The 21988-nt window shown below is 36.2% G+C and overlaps 1 protein-coding gene across 1 annotated transcript in view; it reads right to left on the reverse strand.

Moving 5' to 3' along the window:
- Positions 1-942: 942 nt before the first annotated feature.
- Positions 943-21988, reverse strand: part of LOC122179932 (bifunctional heparan sulfate N-deacetylase/N-sulfotransferase 3) — a 65652-nt gene continuing 44606 nt past the window's right edge. The window contains exons 6-14 of the mRNA XM_042871190.1: positions 20808-20990; positions 18624-18720; positions 17677-17800; positions 14089-14263; positions 12084-12254; positions 8152-8261; positions 6852-6954; positions 5031-5141; positions 943-1014 (exon numbers count right to left, since the gene is read on the reverse strand). Of these exons, the coding sequence (XP_042727124.1) occupies positions 1006-1014; positions 5031-5141; positions 6852-6954; positions 8152-8261; positions 12084-12254; positions 14089-14263; positions 17677-17800; positions 18624-18720; positions 20808-20990 (1083 nt within the window). The 3' untranslated portion in view covers positions 943-1005. The remainder of the gene's footprint in view (positions 1015-5030; positions 5142-6851; positions 6955-8151; positions 8262-12083; positions 12255-14088; positions 14264-17676; positions 17801-18623; positions 18721-20807; positions 20991-21988) is intronic.

Raw genomic sequence — 21988 nt, forward strand, 5'->3', positions numbered from 1 at the left:
GACAGCTCTCCTGGGCAGACAGATATCTGACCATTGAAAGTACAAGAGCCTCATTTTCCAGCTGAATTTCTCAAGGCAAAGAGATCAGAACAGAAAATGGGAAGTGATGAAAGAAAATACTGTATTGAAAAAAATAATAATAATGAAAGAGATAAACTAACAGAAAACAGGCTGGTCAGTAATCAATCTCACAATACTCTAATCATTCTCCCTTAGTTTGTCTGAATTCCTCCTTCATTCAGGTTTCCCCAAGCCTTGGTTTCACCTGTTAATTGCCTTCCTGTTCCTGTGTTTTATCCCTTGGTGCTGACCATTGTGCCTTCTTCATCCTTCTGATCCTCATAGACAAAAAAAAAGTACATTTTTGGCCTTTGAGCTCTAAGAGATCTGGAACTGGTAGAACTGAAAAGGAACATTAAACGAAAGCAGAAAAACTGGATACAGAGGTCAGTCGGGCACAGCAAGAATCTTGGCTTAGTATCTTTCTGTTATTACTGTTCTGTTACACTTTGATATTATAGAGATGAGTAGTGGAAGTTTACACTTCTGAATATTACATCATTTCTCTGTAATGAAAGAATATTTTGTTAACATGCTATTTTCTACACCTATATGAAGATATTAATCAGCTTTTAGTCAGCTAGAAACTACAGTTTTCTACTCTTTTCTGAATTTGTTGATAAGAGTGAATTTTCCTTTGGATGCTAGCACTGTCTTTTAGAAGTTCCTCCTAGAAATGTCTTCTCATGTCTGTGTAGGCACAACTATTGAATCCCACAGGCAAACAGTTCAAATAAAGTCTGCTTGTTCTCTTAAAAACTGCAAGTTCTGGAAATGTTTCTATAGCCCATTAATGATTTCTGGAATAAGAAGTAAAAACTGAGCAGGAAGCAAAAGCAGCTGCATAAAGTGGCTTACATAGAGAGTAAGCAATATTTTCCATCTGTGAAAACATTTCGTGGTGCTGCCATGCTCGCGGATTGTGTTATAACTCAGTAGTAGCTGCTAACAAACCTGGAAAAGGACAACTTTTATGAACAAAAAAATCACTTTCATTCATTGGTACATTTTTTTAGCAGAGTTTATTGTTGCACATCAGATACCATGCCACTATCAGTATAATGTCTATTTTTTATTTAAAAAATTTCTGAGAAAAATGTTTCCAGCAATTTTCATTCAATGTGAATGACAAGAGTATTACATCTATAAACATTGAAATATCTATTTACTTTCTTCCTGAGGAAGTTCCACTTCTTTAAGCAACGAAAAAGAATATGCTGTACATGAGAGTCTGCAAATCACTGAAATGAATTATTTCTGCACAAGTAGAACTGGGAAGATACCACAGTATTTCAGGAATGTTTGCTCAAATAATAATGTGATCTCTTATCAGGCTCTGTGTTTACACCCCCTGGTGCTCATACTCATTTCACAGAATCACAGTCTCTTAAATCAGCATACTTTTCTTTTTTTTTCCTCCTGTGCATCTCTTCCAATACAGAAACTCTACAGCACGTACCTATAAAACTGCTCATACTCACACTGATTTTTAATGGCACAGTTATTTGAGGAAATCAAATTTCAGAATTGTATTTATGAAAATAAATGTGAAGCTCATATCATCAAGCGTTTGTTAAAGCCATTGCTTGTGCGTTTATCTACCAGGAGAACAGAAACCACGGCTGTATTACCATCCACAGTAAAACACTGGACTGCGACTAGCAAATATACTATTTTTTTTGTGATGGAGTGGTGCTTTTTAGAAGTGTTAATATTGATAGTCTACTTCTGAAAACTAAATATTGATTGTAGGGAATTTGTAAATAGGTTAAAATTCTCAAGTAATTCATGTTGTATGACTTGCTTACTCAGCTGTACTCATGTGCATCCCCTTATTTGGGGAATAACACATTGCAGCTGTTGCCTGCATGTTCTGCTCAGACTCTTCACCAAGTTGACTGCATATTAATAGTAATTCTGTTTTTAAAAGCTTCCTGTTAAATGTAAGAACATATTTAAATAAAACAGTTCTGGAGGAAAAGAAAAAAAAAGTCTTCATACTCTCTTTATATAAACCAGTAATAACCAAACATCACAAAATCAGAACTGCAAAGACTCCTAGTGGTTAGGCTTTACTTCTCTACTGCTATTGAGTCTGAGAGGACTTAGTGAACCTAGCTTACAAGCAGCTAGAGCTCTGCATCTAAAAGATGCTAGTACTCAACAGATGCATCTCCATAGGATCTGTGAATTAAGATTCAAGATAATACCCTTCCAGATGTGTAGCTCCAGGGCCAAAAGGTCACATTACTTTGTTCACAGCTGACCCACAGCTACCACAGGAATTCACTGAAGATTTGCCTTTATTCCAACTTCGGGAAGGCCACTGAGACAGTAGAAGGGATGCATCCTACTATTCCTCATCAGGACTTGAGACTGATTACAGCACTTCTTCACAAAGGACAAGCTTTATGTTTAGCTGTCAAACTAATCCTGGTCCAGCCAGAGCCAAGGAGCTGCTTGTGGGGGGCTTATCATCCCAGAGCTATGTGGTGACTGCCATTGGCTATTTCACCAAATTCCTAACAAACATCACAGAAAAGGCCACAGATCTGAGACATGTCACCTTGTCTGTTGCAAAATACCTAGAGGGTGATCAACGTGCGCTCCTCAGTCACTGCTCTATCCTCAGTGCTCACTTATTCTCATTTTGATGTGGCCTAGATTTCACAGGGAAAGAGGACAGGAACAGAGTTTCTGGTAACAAAGACTAAAGTACAAATGTGGCTGAAGCCCATTCTTCCAGTGTGTAGGAAGCATTTAATTTGTGAAAATCTCAGGCATTTTGTAGTGCTTTTTCCCATTTTCTTCTGATTTACAATTTTATTCTACTTTAAATGTCTGAGTGATGTTACATCAGGTTATATTAGGGATAAAATCAATCATGTCTGGATGAAAACCACAGGTATTTCTTCCAGTTATTCAACTTACTTGTAACAAATCCATATAGATGCTTGTAGGACACAAGCTGCCCATAGCATGCAAAGGATTTGCACTTACAGATATTCAGAATTCAAAGCATTTCTTTTATCAAATAAGAGTATTTCGAAACAATTCAGATTCTGGCTCAAACCTATATAACAGTGAGTATCTAAAATGAAATGAAAATTTTTATTCTTTTATAAATAATAAAGATGTTCTTCTTAGAAGTCTACTCTGGCAGGTCCTCATCATTAATCATGCATATTCCCTTAGCAAAAATGTGCTGTGTAAAGAATATTGTTATATATAGCAAATTTGTCTGGATTTTTTCTTTACAAGCCTATCAAAACAGGTACTACACAGACAAAATCAATAAATATTCAAGATTACTGGCTAGAGTTACAGTAAAGATCTCAACATCTGTTTTCCATTTAGGGAATAACAGACTGTTTCCATTCCATTGTCTTGAAAGTTAAATTATATAATTACATAAAGGTTGTAAAACAGCACCGAGACATACAAAGTTTTTCCATCATTTGATGCATATTTTAACTGTTCATCCTAAAACAAATTATGATAATAATACAGAGCTACTGTGAAAAGCATTTCATTTAGTACTGCAATAATCTTTTGTATTCCCTTCCTCTTTATGCCTTTAGAAACATTCAGAGCCAAAGTTCAGTGGAGAAACCTTAAGGCCATACCCAGCTGAAATTTTCAATGATCTTTTTCAACTTTTAAGTATGGTTGATTAGACTTTATCTCACATTGAAACTGACATGAGGTGTGTCACTGAAATGTATCACAAATGTAAGGCTGGACATGTGTGTTTTTTCATGGCTGGAGACTAACTTTCTACCATAAATTGTCTTAATTTCTCTTTCCTAAAGCTTATTTCTAGACTTTAATACCAAGCTTCTTTAAGATGGGTGGAGCTAGAATCATTATTTTCATCCAGAAATCAGATTTTTGCAGCTGATATAAGTTGAAGGTCACCACAAGATGCTACAGTTTTGATCAGGTTGAGGGACCTTGGAAAATGCACAGCACAGATTGAAGGCAAATAAATTAAGGAAAATCAGTAGTGCAAATTAAGGCAGTTTAAGTATGAATCTGTTTCTGCTCTTTATCAATTTTTCATTCATTTCAGTGGAGTAACTTCTGATTCACAGCAATGTAAGACCAGAGAGCAGTATCAAAATCCGGCTGCTCACAGAAGCCAGTGAAAGACTGTTGATTGTACTGTTTCAGTCTGGTTCACAATTGTTGAAGTATAACACTGCTCACCAGGCTGTTATTGCAACATTAGTGCTTTATGTATCCGATTACATTTCTGTTCAGATGCAGTATACATTCTGTATTTTGCAATTTCAGTCAGTGCAACATCAGACTGATTATGAGGCCCTTACTGCATTGTAAGGGTTTGTTTTTACAGGCTATAGGTAATTTTCTTTTCTTTTCTACACTGCTTTTGCCTGTGGATTCCAGATTTTGTTGCTGTGCACATGTAAGTAATGTATGATAACTGTACTTCTCACACTTAGTAGAATATACTTCAGGTATTAGCAAGCTAATTCCAATGGCAGAAGTACACTTGGCATTTTATGCTACATTAAATTTTCTTATTTTATGCAAGACACAATAATCAAATACTAGGAAAAACAGCAGTCTTAACAGTGGACTACAAAACCTACGTGAGACACAATACTTTAAAACTGATTTATAAAAATGTAAGTATTTACCGTGAAATTGGACAGGTATGTAGCTCTGAAGCATATACCAGCTGCAGTTAACTTCCACATACGTACACAGTAGTCCACAACTCCACAGGCCCAGAAATGTTTATGAGAAAGATTTGTCCCACCAGTACTAAGAATCACGTGTATTTTCACAATCCACATGCCAGCATATGGAAATAATTTCTGTCTTTTACTATTTTTTGCAGAGGTATATTTTACAAGACTGTCTGGTAGCTACTGGAGACTTTGGGAAGGATGACAGAAGTGTGGAAGAGATTTCAAAAATGTCTTTTTTCAGTGCTATCTTACTTTCTGTAGTTCCTGTCTCAGCCACGACGGCAGAGGTTGTCCCAGTTTGTGTAGGAGTTTTGACAGTTCCACGTTATGATCTCTGTAGTAGCTTGACAGAAAAGCCCTGCACTGATGGATATAAAAGCAGATATTTTTTATTTAATAAAATGTTGTTCTGTAATGGATGTAAATTTCAAAGTTTGCCTTACTGGTGTCAAAACTTTGCTTTCTTCTGTGCAATTTATATTTTTTTATGCTACCTACTGCATGCAAGTTTAAGTTTATAGCTGAACTTTAAAAGGTAGTATCAAGAGAAACAAAAGATATCCAAAATGAACATGAAGACAAAGCAAAGGATCTGAATCTGCTCACAGACAGATATGTAAATTAAGAATAATACTGCAGCTGACATTCAAATTTACTCAAGTGTGACTGAAACCAGAGCTTGTAGAATCTCTCTACATAGGCATCTGGTAATTAGTAAAACCAGTTTCATCAATATTTAGCGTTGAAACATACTACATTAAACAAATACAGTCTTATTCTGTTCAGAAGCCTTGGCATCCAATGATTTTCTATCAGTATAATTCTATTAGGAGATTCAGGTTAAACGTTAGGAAGAAATTCTTTACTCAGGGTCTGGTGAGGTACAGAACCTCTCTGCCCAGAGAGGTTGTGGATGTGTTCAAAGCCAGTCTGGATGGGACCTCTGGCAGCCTGATCTGGTGGGAGTCAACCTGCCCACAGCAGGGGGGTTGGGACCAGAAGATCTTTAAGGTCATTTCCATTCCACACCTAAGCCATTCTGCAATTGTATAATTCTATTGAATTCTGTCAATTGCTTCTGACTTAAGGACCATGAAAAAAAGAAATCTGGCTTACTTGCTGTGTTAATATTGTTGATCAAAATGCTTTAATTTGAATTTTAGTCAGGCTAAATGAAACAGGAGTATAGGAAAGAATACACAAAGTTGTAGCTAGAAAAGGAGACTGAACTACCTTTAGATATTGCTTGCAGCATTTGATCTGATGGATTTTTTTCACTGGAGCATATTTTCTTTTGTCTGAGGAAGATATTTATGAAATTCACGGAAATAGAACCTTACCACTCTCAGAACAGAACTTTATGAGAGTCTGTCATGGTCTATCTACTCTCAAAGACAAAGAAAGAGACACAGATGCACATATCTGATCGCAACTGAGAAAAAACCCACTCTGGGGCTTCTGCTGCTTAACTCACTTAGGTAAAGGGAACAGGTTTCCAAAATAATTTCAGAAGTCTTCAGAGGTGCTAAGTTTATTTTTCTAAGGAGTGCCAAGTTTCCAAATAGAACAGTTTCATATAATCATAGAATCACCAAAGTTGGAAAAGACCTACAGGATCATCCAGTCCAACAGTGCACCTAACACCACTAGTTCTCACTAAACCATGTCCCTCAAAACATTGACTAAATGTTCCTGAACATCTCAGTAATTTTACCAACTCCCTGGGCAGCCCATTCCAATGCCTGACCACTCTTTTGGAAAAGTAGTATTTCCTAACAGCCAGTCCACTGGTGCAACTTGAGGCCATTTCCTCTAGTCCTATCACTAGTTACATGAGAGAAAATGTTTATAATAACTTAAAATCTTCACATTTGAAACAAAGAACTGAAAAAAAGTGATGCAATCCACAGCTTTGCTGAAGGTTTCATTTGTAGGAAAAGGTAGTAAAATAATCAAGGCTACTTAATTTAATTTAAGGCTACTTTAATTTAATCTTCTTATGATTTTGCCTGTGCAGAGTCCCATTTATGATGGCTAAATCTCTATATAATGCCAATGAGCATAATGGTTTACCTCCAAATCCATAGGAGGGTATTTTCTACCTTTGCTCTTTCCGAGGCATTTGGTCTTTCCTTCTTCCAGAAGCTGACACCAGAAACCTTTATGTGAATCAAACCTGAAACAAACATTTAAACACATGTTCATAGCAGAAACTCAATAAAGTAAGTTCACACAATTTTCTTTTTAGCTCTCAAATTTTCTCTTCAGGAAAAGGCATCAAGCAAGTGGGAAACAGAGAAGATTAAGGGAGTTAACAAGAGCTGGGAGCAGACACAAACTGTGAAGTAAACAAAGTGAAGAAAGGAAGGAAGCAGGTGCCAGTACTGCAGTGTAAAGGCTATGAGATGCTGCAGTGATGATTCCTGACATCAGCTGAGTGGACAAACTGATATCAGTGCATTTTAACTGAACAAGATGCTTTACTTCTGTAAACATTAACTATGTTCAAAGATTGACATGAAAGAAAATGCATGCTATAGAATTAGATGCAGATGGGATTAATTCATAATATCAAGGACAAAGGCTTCAGTATTAAAATATAAAAAAATCACATACACACAAACCAAAAAACAAACCACCACCACCAAAAAACAAATCAAAAAGCCAAACAAATAAAATATGTCTTCAATAGACTCAGATCCAGGGATTATTTGGCCCTTTTTGTCTTTACCACCTACTTACTCCAATTTCATGGAAGATGAAAGTCTATTTTGCTACCGGTAATATAAAAGGAATAGAATAAAACTAGAAGAAAATATTAAACAGAAAAATAGAAAAGAAAATCATTCTTTTCTGAGGGCTTCTTACAGGGAAAGATAATAGACTCATACTGAGAAGAGTAAATCTAAGGCTATCAATCCCACTTTAAGGGCAACCAAAGTGTCAGATTCCAAAGTATTAGTGCACATACAGAGTGGATGCTATATTCCTGATCAATACTGTTAATACTTGCAGCTAATGTCCAAAACAAAATATTTTTTTTTCCTTTCTTTTTATGGAAGTCAGCATTCCATGTTCCATTTACCAATAGGAATAAAATTCCTAAAATTTCTTTTTATTCACTGTATTCTCTGTGAATTTTTCAGATGTCTACTCCTGTGACAGTGAAGCTCCACATTTAGTGACTAAGTGTAGATCCTCTGGAAATCTATCTCTCTATTGTGTTCTTTTCTAGACATAGAAAAATGCATCCTACTGAACTCATATGGAAGGTAAAGTATCAGAGGCTTTATTAAGTAGTGAGCTTCCTTACAAACTAATTAGTATTTTAGGAACATAAGAACAAGTGATAATGATGATAAAATTAACTCACGTTAGGGCTTCTGAGTAATTATAATGAGGAGAGACTCCCAAAAATTTCTGTACTTCATCCATTACAGTAGAGGGGTCAGTTCTTAGCTGCTGTCCATCAATAATTAACAACTACAAAAATAAAATAAATGGAAATATAATTTAAAATTCATTATGTTAAAATTCAAACTGAAAGTTCCACCTCTGTCAGACTCCTTCATTGTATGGAAAGTACCTTCCCAGATAATTAGTTCACTAATTGTCATGATCATTAATGATCTGGGAATAAATGGCATTTAAATAAATCTGAAATTCAGCCTGTTGTGACAACAGAGAAGTAGCACTAAAGGATCTGGAAAGGTAAGAAATACTGGGAGGAAACTGAATGAGATTTGTCAAGAGAAGAAAAAAGGTATAAAAGAAATTAGCTGTTAATTCTCACAGACACAGGCATTTATGAATACATATTAAAGTCACATTGGAAAGCTTGTCACTGGAAATGACCAAGAAAATAGTAGGCAATGTTAGAATAAATGCCTTACTTCTAAGACCATATGAGAATACATCATGCTATGGGGGGGGGGAAAACCAACAACAACAAAAAAAAAACCACAAAAAAACTAACAAACTTATTTGAGAATAGGAATAAAGGGAAATGTTAGGATGAACCTTATGGCAGGAATGTCATAGATACAAAATTTGCAACATATGTGTAAGAAGGCCAGGAACTGGTATGTAATTTGTTTTTGTTAAGCGCTTGATCATATATACACTCACACTAGGCTACTTCAGATATGGCTATCCTTTTCCTTTGATGTGAATCTTCATGGAAACAGACACTAAGTGAGGGTTTTATGCCTAAATGATCCACTGAAGGTGCAGCATGTTTGGGTCTTTGAGACTGTTGAAAGAGAAACAAGATCCCAAATGGATTAGGTGAGAATTCATTTCTTGTCGTGGAAACAGTTCTACTTTTTCCATCACGTTTTAATAATGAAAAGGAGGGAGCAACAGACTTCTAGGTGGTTCAATGGCCTCATTTTGTATGCAGTGCAGAAGCTTGCTTTTATGTTTCCACACAAGGAGAGAGCCTAAGATCCTATGATTTGCTTACAGGATTGGCTGAAACTTAGTAGGTTTAGGGTTTCAGAGGTCAGTAGGTTTTATAGGGTTTCAGAGCATAATCAGAAGGGAGAAAATGTCATTTCTTTTGAAAGATCAGTCTTTGGAATTGCCAAAATACAGCATGTGGATTTAGAGATGTGGATTAGTGAAAGTATCAAGCTGTTCAGAAGCAGCAGCTCATCCCAGAAGTTTTTCAAATAAGATGCATTATGACTGCTTGAGCCCAAAATGATCCTACTGCTTTCCTAAGATGTAAGCTCAGAAAACAAGCCTTAAGTGCTTTGTAGATCAGTGGTCAAAAAATATCCCAAGTGGGGAATATTTCCATCCAAAAGAACAGAATGAGGTTTCTTCTTTAGTATTTAACAAGCAAATAGAGATAAATACCTGTGGCATTCTTGTTCCTACCACTCAAAAAAAGATGTGCAAGAAAAGGTTTTGCCAGTGTAATAAAAAATCTTAGGGGAACTTTAAACCTATGCTTGTTGCTGCCTCTACCACTTAGTATATGCCTGCTGACTCTGTAACAGCTTCTTCAACTCGGTCACACCTGTTGAGACTCAACAATTTATACAGCTTTAAAATTTGGTACTCTAAGTAAGACACTTTCTTACAAAGGCTCTCTCTCTTCAATAAAGTTTTGCTTCTAAGCTGATCTCATTTTAGGTCTACCTTATGTAACTGCTATGTGATTCAGCAGTTCCTTGAACTTGCTAACAAGTTCAGATAAAGCCTACAATACACTGTTGCTTTTGCAATTCAAGTGAATCTCCTAATATACTAACAGGGAAACAAACAAACAAACAAACAAACAAACAAAAAAAACTATCAAGGCTGGTTCTTTTCTGTCATTGCCAGACGTAAAATCTGGCAAAAATCCACTTGATGACATGTATTGTTCAGTACTCATGGATGGGTGATTCTGGAGACAAGATAAAAAAAGATGATGTAGAAAATTTCATATGAGTATAATGATAATGATGGAAGTGTGTATTTCATGAATTCTTCAAGGCTGTCCCAAAAGAGTCTGTAAAGAACAACTCATCTAGAGGCATCAGAGCTTCCTTGGCACGCTCTGGGAAAACAGAAGGTGCAGACTCCAGCCAAATTGTCTCAGCTAAGCAAGTCTGGATAAACAGGAGGTTCAGGCTGCAGCCAACCTCCCTCAGTTAAAGTTAACTTTATATGTGAGGTGGGGAATAATGCTAGACACACAATCAATGTCATAAAAATCTATTCCAGAAATAAATCTATGAAGGAGATACAAATCGTGATATTGCCTGGCTCTGTACAGGAGATGATGTTCAGGATTAGAACAGGGCCATAAGGAGACTAGTAATTTCTTATATGCCACCACATGTTTGCAGGGGAGATTAAATTTTCAAATTGTTTATTCTCCACCTGAACTCAAATCTGCAGGTCCATGAACATACACTCTTTGAGGCTACCAGACACACAGAAAAACTGATCTCAACATATAGGATATATCAAGGATTCAGGATCAGTGATAGATACCAAGCATGCGTAGATTATTAGAAACATCAAAACACCAAACTGTTCCACTGTATGCATGAATCCCAGTAGAGGCTAGGATGCACTGATATGGGCAACAATGTACGACAAATTTCAAAACCCAAAATGTGCAAAAGAGAAAAAAATGTGCAGAAGAGACCCAATAGTTTCACAGTTATAGAAAAGTCATGTCAGGCAAATCATCAATTCATGTAAAAACTGGTGATGCTTGAGATGGCAAACACACTGATGTACATGACTTCATATTGTTAACTACAATAAATCAGAGACAGTTTTCTAGTCCTACGGCTAAATGGCACAAGCATGACACAAATCCGTACTGCTAAGTTCTCTCAACTGCAAAACCAAATTGCCTGCATCGAGACTACCTGATGGTAATGGTTCTTGTTATTCTTTGAGATGTGATATGAAACTGCTTGGCAAGATGGTTTTTGCTACAGATCCAAACTTACAGAAATGTCTTAAAAATCATGTACTACGGACAGCAGTGAACTAGTGTGTGAACTCTTGTAAAGGTACAGTTTATTTACTACTATAATCATAGCCTAATGAGGTGAAACAGTGGGAGATGACTGCATGAAAGAACCAAGGACTGTGTGAAAACGTTGATGCATTTAAAAATTAAGGCGTTACAGCTTCACTTGGTCACATCCATTCCCAATCATTGTTGCCTCTTTTACACAGAAAAGATGTTGCTTACATCCCAAAGTCTTCCAATGTCAAACCTCCTTCGAAGGGAGATTTTGCTCCCCTTCCTCCAGTGTGGCAATTGCAATATCCCAGCTCATATTCTCTGGTGCTAGGTGATACTAGTTACCATTAAGAGAATATAGAAATACTAGTGAGCAGCGTCCCATTGTTTTTGACATTTTTTTCTTTTGTAAACCATGATGAAATATCTGATATTAAAGAATTCTTGCATGCCTGGTTCTCTTTTCCTCAACATTACAGACAAAGAATTACAGACGCAGAGATGAAAGCATGAACAAATTAAAAACAAACAAAAAGTTGAAGGCAGTGTAGGGTACAAGAGTGTTCAAGTATTTGAACTTCCAGATTACTCAGATTTGTTTTGCAGAACAAGCTCTCAGCTGTATGGCGCTAAGGCATGACACCCATAGCAATGTCAATCCAACTAATTAGAACACGGCTGTGAATAATGAATGGCTTAAAACATGCTAGCGTGTACCTGGGATATCCTTGAGGATCAGCACTCACTAGCAATACTTCTACAAAGGTAATCTTTCAGAATATTACATAAATAAGGTTAGGATGTTGAGTTACTGTCTTATTCACCTGATAAGGTGGGAAGTAAGTTAGCCATCTCTCAATATGTGTAGCATACCATCCAGGTGCTAGGCATCTCCTTTGGAGAGCTCTAAGTTCAGAAGGGGCTCGAGGTCCAGCTGTGATCACTTGATAGAAACTGAATTTCAGGGCTGCAGGATCTTCATGTGAGCGCTGATGCTGTAAAACAAGTTGCAGTTTTAAGTTTTACAGACCACAAAAGTTGTGAAAATAAGAAAAAAATGTTCAGTCTTACTAATCTTGCCACGAGTGATTATTCACATTAGAAATTACTTTAAGGAGACCTTATATCTGTATTAATTTGCTGCAAATGCTGAGATAAACGTTACTTATATCAATAAATATTTTTTGTATCAAGAGAAATCAGAAGATAGACTGACAGTAATAGTAACAAAACAGAATGCATGCAATATGAATGTTCACTTTTCAGTAAATGGAGTGGCTGGCAGCTTTTGTACAAATTAATCTGATATGTTTTATTTTTTTCCAGCTTATTCAAGGTAAAAACATAAAAAAAAAGAAAATTTGAACATTGATATTTATGAGAATCATTGAAAAATTCAGATCAAAATTGCTCTCATTGGGTTTCTAATTCAAAGCCTCTTGTTCAAAGCAGGGTCAGCTATGAGACTGGATTTATGGCTTTGACTACATCTCATCATAAAAGTAACACCACATATATCACAGAAGTTCTAAGACATTTGTTCTCTTTGGAATTTTCTTTTTTGTGTTTTTACTTTTTCAAATTCCTGTTGAAATCTTTGGACTGAAGAACAAAAATTTAAGTCAAAACTATTAACTAGAATTAGGATTGGAGAAGTCATTTTAGAGCAAATCTCACTATCTGTGCTTTAAATACACATAGACAGATACATAGCAAGGTAACTGGTATTTAGATACAGCTTTTAACTATGCAATTGTTAACTGTTGAAATATCAGGTATGAACTACTGCATTGTGTAAGGGATTTGATCAGTTTTTCAAATGGAATTTATGATATCTTAATATTTTAGCCATTTACTAAAAAAACCTAACGTGTAAAAAGAAACATCACTACCTTAATGTGGCCTGATCTTTCAAAATATGTTTATTGGAGATCCATATTTTGTTTTAAATTAATCTTCATTCACACCTTTTGATACTATGCCATGTTCTTATGAACTCCACTAAATACTTACTATTGCTTTGTATAAATATTCCAAATTACATATGGGGAATCTTATTTTTATGATCTGAAAAATACTACTTCAGCCTTAGCATGGCTTCCTCCAATATTATAACAAAAAAAGAAATTTCAGCACTTGAGTACTATGAAACATTACAATAAAGTGTTGTAATAATGTTTGCCAAAGAAGCACTCAGTGCTGATAGTGATTTAAATTTGAGGTCCTAATTTTCATTGCAGTTCAGCCATTTTTTCTTCACTGATTTTTATTTCAAATAGGTGTTTGCAAAACCACAAAATCCTGGACGTACACACAGAATCACAGAATCACGGAATGCCCAGGGTTGGAAGGGACCTCAAGGATCATGAATCTCCATCCCCTGCCACAGGCAGGGCCACCAACCTCCCCATTTAATACTAGACCAGGCTGCCCAGGGCCCATCCAACCTGGCCTTAAACACCTCCAGGGACAGGGTACCCAATATACACATACAGATCTCATATTTTGAACATGCACCAAATAAATGCATGAATAAACTAATTTGGCTGTGTGCTGATTACATACATTAAAGCAGTCCTACATGCTTGTATTACAGGCAGACCTTTGAAAATGTGATTTCTGGTACTTTAAATTCTTTTTTCAGATGTTCATGGACAGATACCTCAGCTCATTGTTAATGATATATAGAGCACAGACTGACCATAAAAGCTTGTATAATCCAAACTCTTAATATATATGCAGACTAAAGGAATATACAAAGAGGATTCAAGGTTGAAATCTGACATATTTACCTGACTTGTTCCTGCCCACGTTCCTTAATATACATACCTGATACCAGGAATATGCCCGATCAGATGGGTCTATGAGAATGGTGATGATCTTGGCCTTGGGAATGAGGGAAGCAGCTCGCTTAGGAGCTTCCTCAGAATGAAAATAGTTGGCACTTTTCTCAAAGAGTAAGTCAGTGGTGACATTGGAAGGAGTAGGGAAGAAATCCATGTACCTAGAAAAGGAACATCATCTTCAGAATTACTTGGAAGCGCTTTTATTCTACAATGAAATAACACTTTTATTCTACAATAAAATAATGGCCTAATGGCTTTCTAAAAGCAACAAGAAGTCTACATTGTATTTTGATCACATTTTATGTGCTACTATCTCTCATCTTCTGACTACATATAGATTTGCAGCTATTTTTTTCTAGCTGGAAGAAAACATTATGACATTCATGTATCTTTTTAAAATTAGCGAATTCTCACTTTTCAGTAAGACAAACTCCTACTCCTATAAATGTCAAAAGTAAAAAAAATGAGTATTCTGAATTTGATCCTTTGCAGACACCAATTACAGTGCAAGAGCCTAACAAAAAAGTATCAAAACTGTTTTTACTAAAAAACACAATAGAGCTTGTTATTATGGGTGAAAATCCACTCAAAGTCCACCACAGCTTCAGCAGGTAAAACATTTCTAAGCAGTGACAACATTTTTCTATCAAACACATTTTTGTGAAAACATGGGTTGGTATTCCTTTTGGTTTTCTTTGTGAGCAAACTTTTCAGTTTGCCACATGCAGATTTTTTTATAGTTGGAGAAAAGAAGAAATGGGAAATGTTCTTCTTAACATTTCAGTTAAACTTTTGTAAAATAAATGCTATTTAAAACAACCTCTTCCGATGATTATGCTTACGGACTGAAGATTCCAGTGCTCAGATCTTGTTCTACTCATAGGACTGAACTACTTTTAATACAAATGATACACTCTAGGCTTTGAAATTGTCACCACCACAGGCTCAGTGAGAAAACTCAATAGGATGGAACTAACTGATGCACAAGCAATTTTCCTTCGGACATAGACATAACATGCATTTTATCAGGGCACACGTATTGTTAGCATACAAGCACGGATTACAAGGTACTTAGAGAGAAGGAATGATACTACCGTGGTTTAAAGAAACAAAACTCTGTGACACTTGATTCTGAGAAGCTAATTTCCTCTACTCTGCTCTTGTGAGGACCCATCTGGAATACTGTGTCCAAGTGTGGAGCCCCCAGTACAAGAAAGACAGGGAGCTGTTGGAAAGGGTACAGAGGAGAGCCACAGAGATGATCAGGGGACTGGAGCACCTCCCCTATGAAGACAGGCTGAGGGAGCTGGGCTTGTCCAGCCTGGAGAAAAGAAGGCTACAGGGTGACCTCATTGCAGCCTTTCAGTACCTAAAGGGAGCCTACAAACAGGAGGGGAATCAACTCTTTGAAAGGGTAGATAACTGCAGGACAAGGGGAAATGGCTTTAAGTTGAGGGAGGGGAGATTTTGGCTGGATGTCAGGGGGAAGTTCTTTACAGAGAGAGTGGTGAGGTGCTGGAACAGGCTGCCCGGAGAGGTTGTGGATGCCCCGTCCCTGCAGGTGTTCAAGGCCAGATTGGATGGGGCCCTTGGCAGCCTGGTCTGGTATTAAATGGGGAGGTTGGTGGCCCTGCATGTGGCAGGGGGTTGGAGATTCAAGATCCTTGAGGTCCCTTCCAACCTTGGCCATTCTGTGATTCTGTGATTCTTATGGGTGAATTTTACTGAATTCTTCACTGGCAAAGCTGAGAAGGTCTTAGATAAACTTGTCGAAAAAATCTGTAACAATGCTTACATAAAGAAATGCATGACTAGTCTACTTGGACTTCTTTGCATAAAGAACAGAATGGCCAGTTCTCCTCTTACTGTTCTATTGTCTCCATTGGGACACTGCAATATACATCTGTACCTCTTTTAAGTATTGAGGTTGCCACGGTCCTGACATCTGAAACAATGTTGTAGCTAGTCTATGTCTAACTAAGCTTTGACAAAGACTTAAATCAGACAGCTCTGGAAAAAAAAAAACTAAATCTCCATCACCATAAAATAAATTGAACCACTTGTTATTTGCAAATATTGTTGCCATGAAGGAATCCTAACTAATTAAAGGACTAATGAGGAGAGACCTTGTATTTAATTAACATTTGGTAAGCTCATTAAGTGACAGCATTAAAATAGTCTATCAGACTGAAGGTCTGAGAAATCTGTAAGGCAGACAGAATGCAAACCTAAGAGTTAAACAACTACACTGTAGGGCAGCTCTGAGTATTGAAGATTGATCTGAAAAGCTGGCAAGGCTGAGTGGGGCACGTAGCACAGATATACATTAGCCAAATGAATGCTTTCCAGTGAGGCCTGATAAAATTACATAGTTGGTCTATTAAGTTGACCACTGAAGTCTTAAGCACTGTTGCTGTGATAAGATGAAGGTAATCTGGCAGACACATTGTATCTGCACGTTAGGGAAGTGCTTAAAACAGGAGGACGGAGAGAAGCAGCAAAGAGGTCTTTCTGCCCAATGAAAAAGATGATTTTGCAGAAGAAGTGTCTCACTCAACTTAGCCTGTCTCCATCAGCACTATTCACTATGCCCTGTTTGCTTGCCTGACTTCAAAAAGCTTAATAGCAAAGATTCGGCTCTCTAATTTCCAGTCAACATTTTGTGGAAGAAACCGCTGCTTCAATTATAACTCAGCAAAAACTAAGTGACTTAAAAAGAAACTGGATCTAACATATCTGTACTAAGACCATACAACAGTGCTCGCTCTGTTAATTTTATGGATGAATACAAATTCAAAGGCAATAAAACTATTTTCCCTTAGACTGCAGAAAAAAAGAAACAAAAGAAAAAAGAAACAAGACAAAATATAAATAGTATCTTATTGGTGCTCCCCTGCCACTGTAGGATGTTACTGCTATTCATCTGGTAGTGTTCTGTACTGCAGCACAAAAAAATCAAGAATGACCTTTTGGGAGTAGATACCTCTGGTGATTTCCTGGTAGCCAAAGTGAACATGACAGCAGTGAAACATGCTCTTTTTCTTAGCATCATTTATGTACCCTACTGAGCCGTTAACATTCTCCCAATTACTAGATCCTAGATCCTTGAACAACATTCTGAGAGTCTTTTCTTCTCCCACTATTACCTGATTGCTATTTCTAAATTGCAATTAAAGAAAAAAAAAGCCTCTCTCTAACATGAACATATTTTTCCTCCACATATTCAACCAATAAACATCACTGTCTCAATAAGAAATAAGGTCTATGTCATAGAAATAATTACAATTCAGCTGTATAAACTCACAGAATTAAGAAATACATATTTTGTTACTCTTTTTGCATATATTAATATCTGGATATTAACAAGAAAGCCTCAATAAAGTTACTGCATTTATGATATGCACCATGGTTATTATTCATTTGCATTTACTTAACATTCTAGAAAGACACTAAAGGTTATTTTTTTCTATCTCACTCTTTATATAAACAGTTAACATTACCAACAGCAATGTCATTTTTATATTGTTTACAATATATAAACTTTTATATTTATACTAATAACCCATCTTACCAATCAATCCCCCTGTGGTAGTTATTTCTATTAAAGAACTGTACCTCCTCAAAGGTTTTTGGGCTGGGGGAGTTACTAATGATGGAAGGATGCATAATCAGGAACAAATACAAGGCGGTGGTACCTACAAATAGGACAAAAGTCTAAGATTAAAATAAATACACACACATTTTATGGGTCACACTCTCAAGTGGACTGAACTAGCTTTATTCTTTTTTACTTTAGTGAAGGAATGCTCATTTACGCCACTTACGAGTCTACATCTTCAATGCTTTTAAATCAAAGGCATTAAAGGAACTTTGCTAATACAGAGTAGAGTGGCAAGGCTCAAATCTGTTATTCACGCTGCCAAAAATTGCTTTTCAAAATTGGTTATTGTTACAAAAATAATTCAAAAGTCTTGCGCTCAGTAGCTAATGGGGACTGGTGAAGATGAGAAGAAGCAGATACGCAATTTTTTAATTACAAAGAAGAAAATTAACTGTGAAGTTAATTTATAAACTCTCACAACCTTACAATTCAAACTGTCCATTAGGAACTCCTTGACGTCAAGCAAATTCCATGACACAGAAAGTTTCTCTAAGCATGGCAAAAGCAGCACAGACAAAATCCTGCAGTTAAGAATCTTCATCACTTGAAATATTGATGTCTTTCCCTCCCTCAGCTCTGACAAGATCTGACAAAGTCAAGTTTGTTGATTTATCATTGTGACTCATTTGATATAAAGCTTACAGAAATCTGACAGACACTAGAACACTGCACACATTTTAAAAATGTATATGAACGTTTATTGTAACTTACACTATTAAAATACATTCGGATGTCTGAAAATAAAAAATGCTATTGGATGATCACAGTCTCTACAGAGCACTCTGAGTAAAACCTAATTACTACAATTGCTTGCATTTACAAATACCCTACCTTGTTGAAATAGGAAAGACTCTTACCAGTTTTCTGAGGTCCTACAACCAAGAATTTTGGTAATCGATCACAGGTTTTTTCTTTAGACCAGATATCTCTGTGTCGTTTGTCATCACAGGGATTCTGAAGTAGAGAAGAAAAACAAAGAATTTTACTAGCAATCATACCCAGTAAGATTCTTAATTTCTGTTTATGTTGATTATCAATCTGCAAATGTTCTTACCAGAAAAATATTAGTTTTCCTTATGAGTGAAAAAATGTTACATTTAGAACAATTATTTCAATAATTCAGAAATATGTTTGCAGGTGTTACACACAAAAAACTTCTTTATCTTTCTCTCCCCCCCCCGTGAAAACAGATACTTTCAGACAAGTATGTAGCAGGAATGTATTTTTCATTTTCTAACTCACTGAAATACATACAAATGACCCACCTACTCAGGAGACCTTGGGACAAGATGATTTCTCCAGAGAAATGCCAATAAATTCAGGAGAATTATGCCAAAGACAAATTTCATCCAATGTACTCAAGAAATGGGAATAGTTCAAGATTAATCAATCAATGACATACAAATTAAGAAAAGTAAAAATGCTAATGAATTCTCTAACTACTTTTCACATTACTGTAACAGATATCAGTCTATATAAGCTGCAAACTAAAATACAAAATTAATTCTAGTTTAAGAATTTCCATTCACATATTACATCTTCTGAACCCCTAGTTCAAATCAGTACAAAATACTGAGTCTGAAGTGAGTCCTGATACAAATATTTATCATTTTCTATTTTAATACTGAATCAGCTTTGTATCTATTTTATGAATACTTCTTGCAAGCAATTTTTGACAGTGGTCTGCTGAGATGAAGAGGATTACCAATATTCTAGGAAAAAAAAAAAAAAAAAAAAAAAAAAAAAAAGTAGCTATTCAAGTTTATGCAAATTACAGACAAAAGACACCACTTTCAGTGTATGTTAGTCATTGTTGCTGACAAATTTCTATGCTATGTTATTGTAATTATTCAAGTCCTTTGGCTACAGGCTAATTTCCATTTTCTAAATTCATGTTCTCTTAACAGTATGCAAAGTTCTTGGCATTTTTTCCACTACTGCAATGCTTTATTCAGTAACAGCATGAATTTCAAGCTTCACATTTAAGACCAAATTTGCAGTCTCACATTCAGTTTCTTACTAAGTTGGCAATTCAATATCCAATGCTAGAAAAAACTTAAATAAGCAAACTTAAATACATTTTAAAGTTTGATTTAGTAAAGCTTGCTCTCAAAATATTTTGAGTCACCTCAGAAAGAGTCACCACAGCATCCACATAGTGATATAGATTTCTGTCATGCCCAGACATCCCACAAATTGATTGAACTGTCACTGAGTGGGTGGAAGCAGAACAACATTCCCAGATCTCAGAGTAATTTCTCTTTAGAGACTGTGCTCTTATCACTGGGTCACTGGCTGAAGATATCATGTCAAATGCAATGTTAGTACAGGTTTCAGCTTTAGCACATTTCACCTCCTGATACATTCAATCTGATCACTCATGAGAGGTGGCCTAATGAAGAAGCACAATTGACAACTTCAATATATTAAGTGCGTGTCAGGTTCTTGCTTCTCAGCTTCTCACTTCTCACTTCTCAGCTTACTGTGAATAACTTTCTACTGTACTTATGCTTGATGAGTCAATTTTTGAATTAAGGTAGCCATGGTCTTAGGGCTCTTTGTTCTTTTTGGATACTCTCTTATCTTAACACATTTGGAATAAAGTTAATGTCTTTAATGGACAATGGATAAAATATAGAGATATCGCTTTCAAATGCTTCATTTCTGCTAGTTACAAAAGAAGAAATAACAACAACCACCTTTCCTGCATTTCCCACAATTCTACAAACAAATAAAGTCACAAATAAAATGAATGAAAGATAATCTTTTCTATATGTATTAGCACATATTACTTTCACAGCCTTTCTATGGAGACCAAAACAACTGGGAAAACTGCGTGGATTGAAAACCACTCCAAATTGAAAAATATGACTGCTTTGAATATGAAATATATTATAATATATTTGAAATATATTTGAAATATGACTGTTTACAAGAAACTGAAGCAAAGAAACTTAGAAAACAAAAACAGACAAAAACATCAAGACCACTTTTTTTTTTTTTTTTTTTTTTTAAATCCTTTGATCAGCAAGTCTGCCTACCTGCCAGAGTGGGTCCTTTTGCTCAGGGAATAGCTCGAAGTACTTGCGAGCCAGCTGAACTGGAGGAAGAGTTTGCAGTTTCAGGTTTGTCCAGGTATGAACAAAGTTGGCCAGATTCACAAATGTATACAGCCCCAAGCGGTCGTTTCCATAGTTAGACAAGTGTGTCATGAAGATGCTAATCTTTGAAAAACAGCAAGAAAGTCTACATTGAGTCATTGTGTCACTAGATGGCAGTGTAATCACAGAAAACATAAATCTACTTTGCATTTTGCTCTTATTTAGAACTCCAAGTCTTTGATCACATCCATACAGATCTTACTATCTTTGCTCTTCATTGCATTACATCCTCTTTCTCAAGTCAGCTCAATGGAATCAATGAAGAAAACCACAGAAGAGGCACCATGAGCTGTGTGAAGCAGGAAATGCCATCTAACCCTGGGATTGTATAATACTTACATAATCTTTAAGCAAATTCACTTAACGGCGAACACAGCAAAAGTATTACCTCTAGGTTTACTTCATCTAAAATATATATACTTTAATATTAGAAAAGCAAATTCTGTTTTAGTGGAAGAATTACAGCAATTTAAATCTTGCTGCTCCAGCTGTAGGTTTAACAGGTTTAACAGGATGTGTAACCCATCACTTCTATATAGCTATTCCTCAAACTCTGGGCAGATAGTCAAATCATGTGCAGAAACAGAAAAAGAAGTCTGAAGCATGACCGAGTACTTCCAAAGTGCATTAAATGTTCCCCCATCCAAACAAAAAAGCACCAAGCATCCTTCACTTCTCTGTCAATTGTAAGGCTGCTTGTATTTTGCTCTTCTAACACCGCACTGTGAAATTGTGACTCGGATAAATCCTCCAACGCTACAACATCAGCTCCAAATGCACACTAGCACTCATCACGGAACCAACATCTGCCATCAGGGTTTCTTTCCAGGAGAGAAACATAAATTGAATGCACATAAACTGTACCGCCGAGCAGAGCAGCAATACAGACTGTCAAATAGTCTCCCAGAGGCTGAGGAAGGACTGCGGACTGAAACCTCTGCTATGAAAAATGATCTGTCCTCAAAATCATTTTTTTTACTGATGAAACATGCTGTTCTTACACGCAGTGTAATCTCTGATCTTTTGCTTCTCTAGGAGGTTTCTTTCTCCCTCCCCAATCT

This window comes from Lagopus leucura, unplaced genomic scaffold, assembly GCF_019238085.1.
Source record: "Lagopus leucura isolate 7727_CA_CO unplaced genomic scaffold, USGS_WTPT01 Super-Scaffold_100004, whole genome shotgun sequence".
Taxonomy (NCBI): Eukaryota; Metazoa; Chordata; class Aves; order Galliformes; family Phasianidae; genus Lagopus; species Lagopus leucura.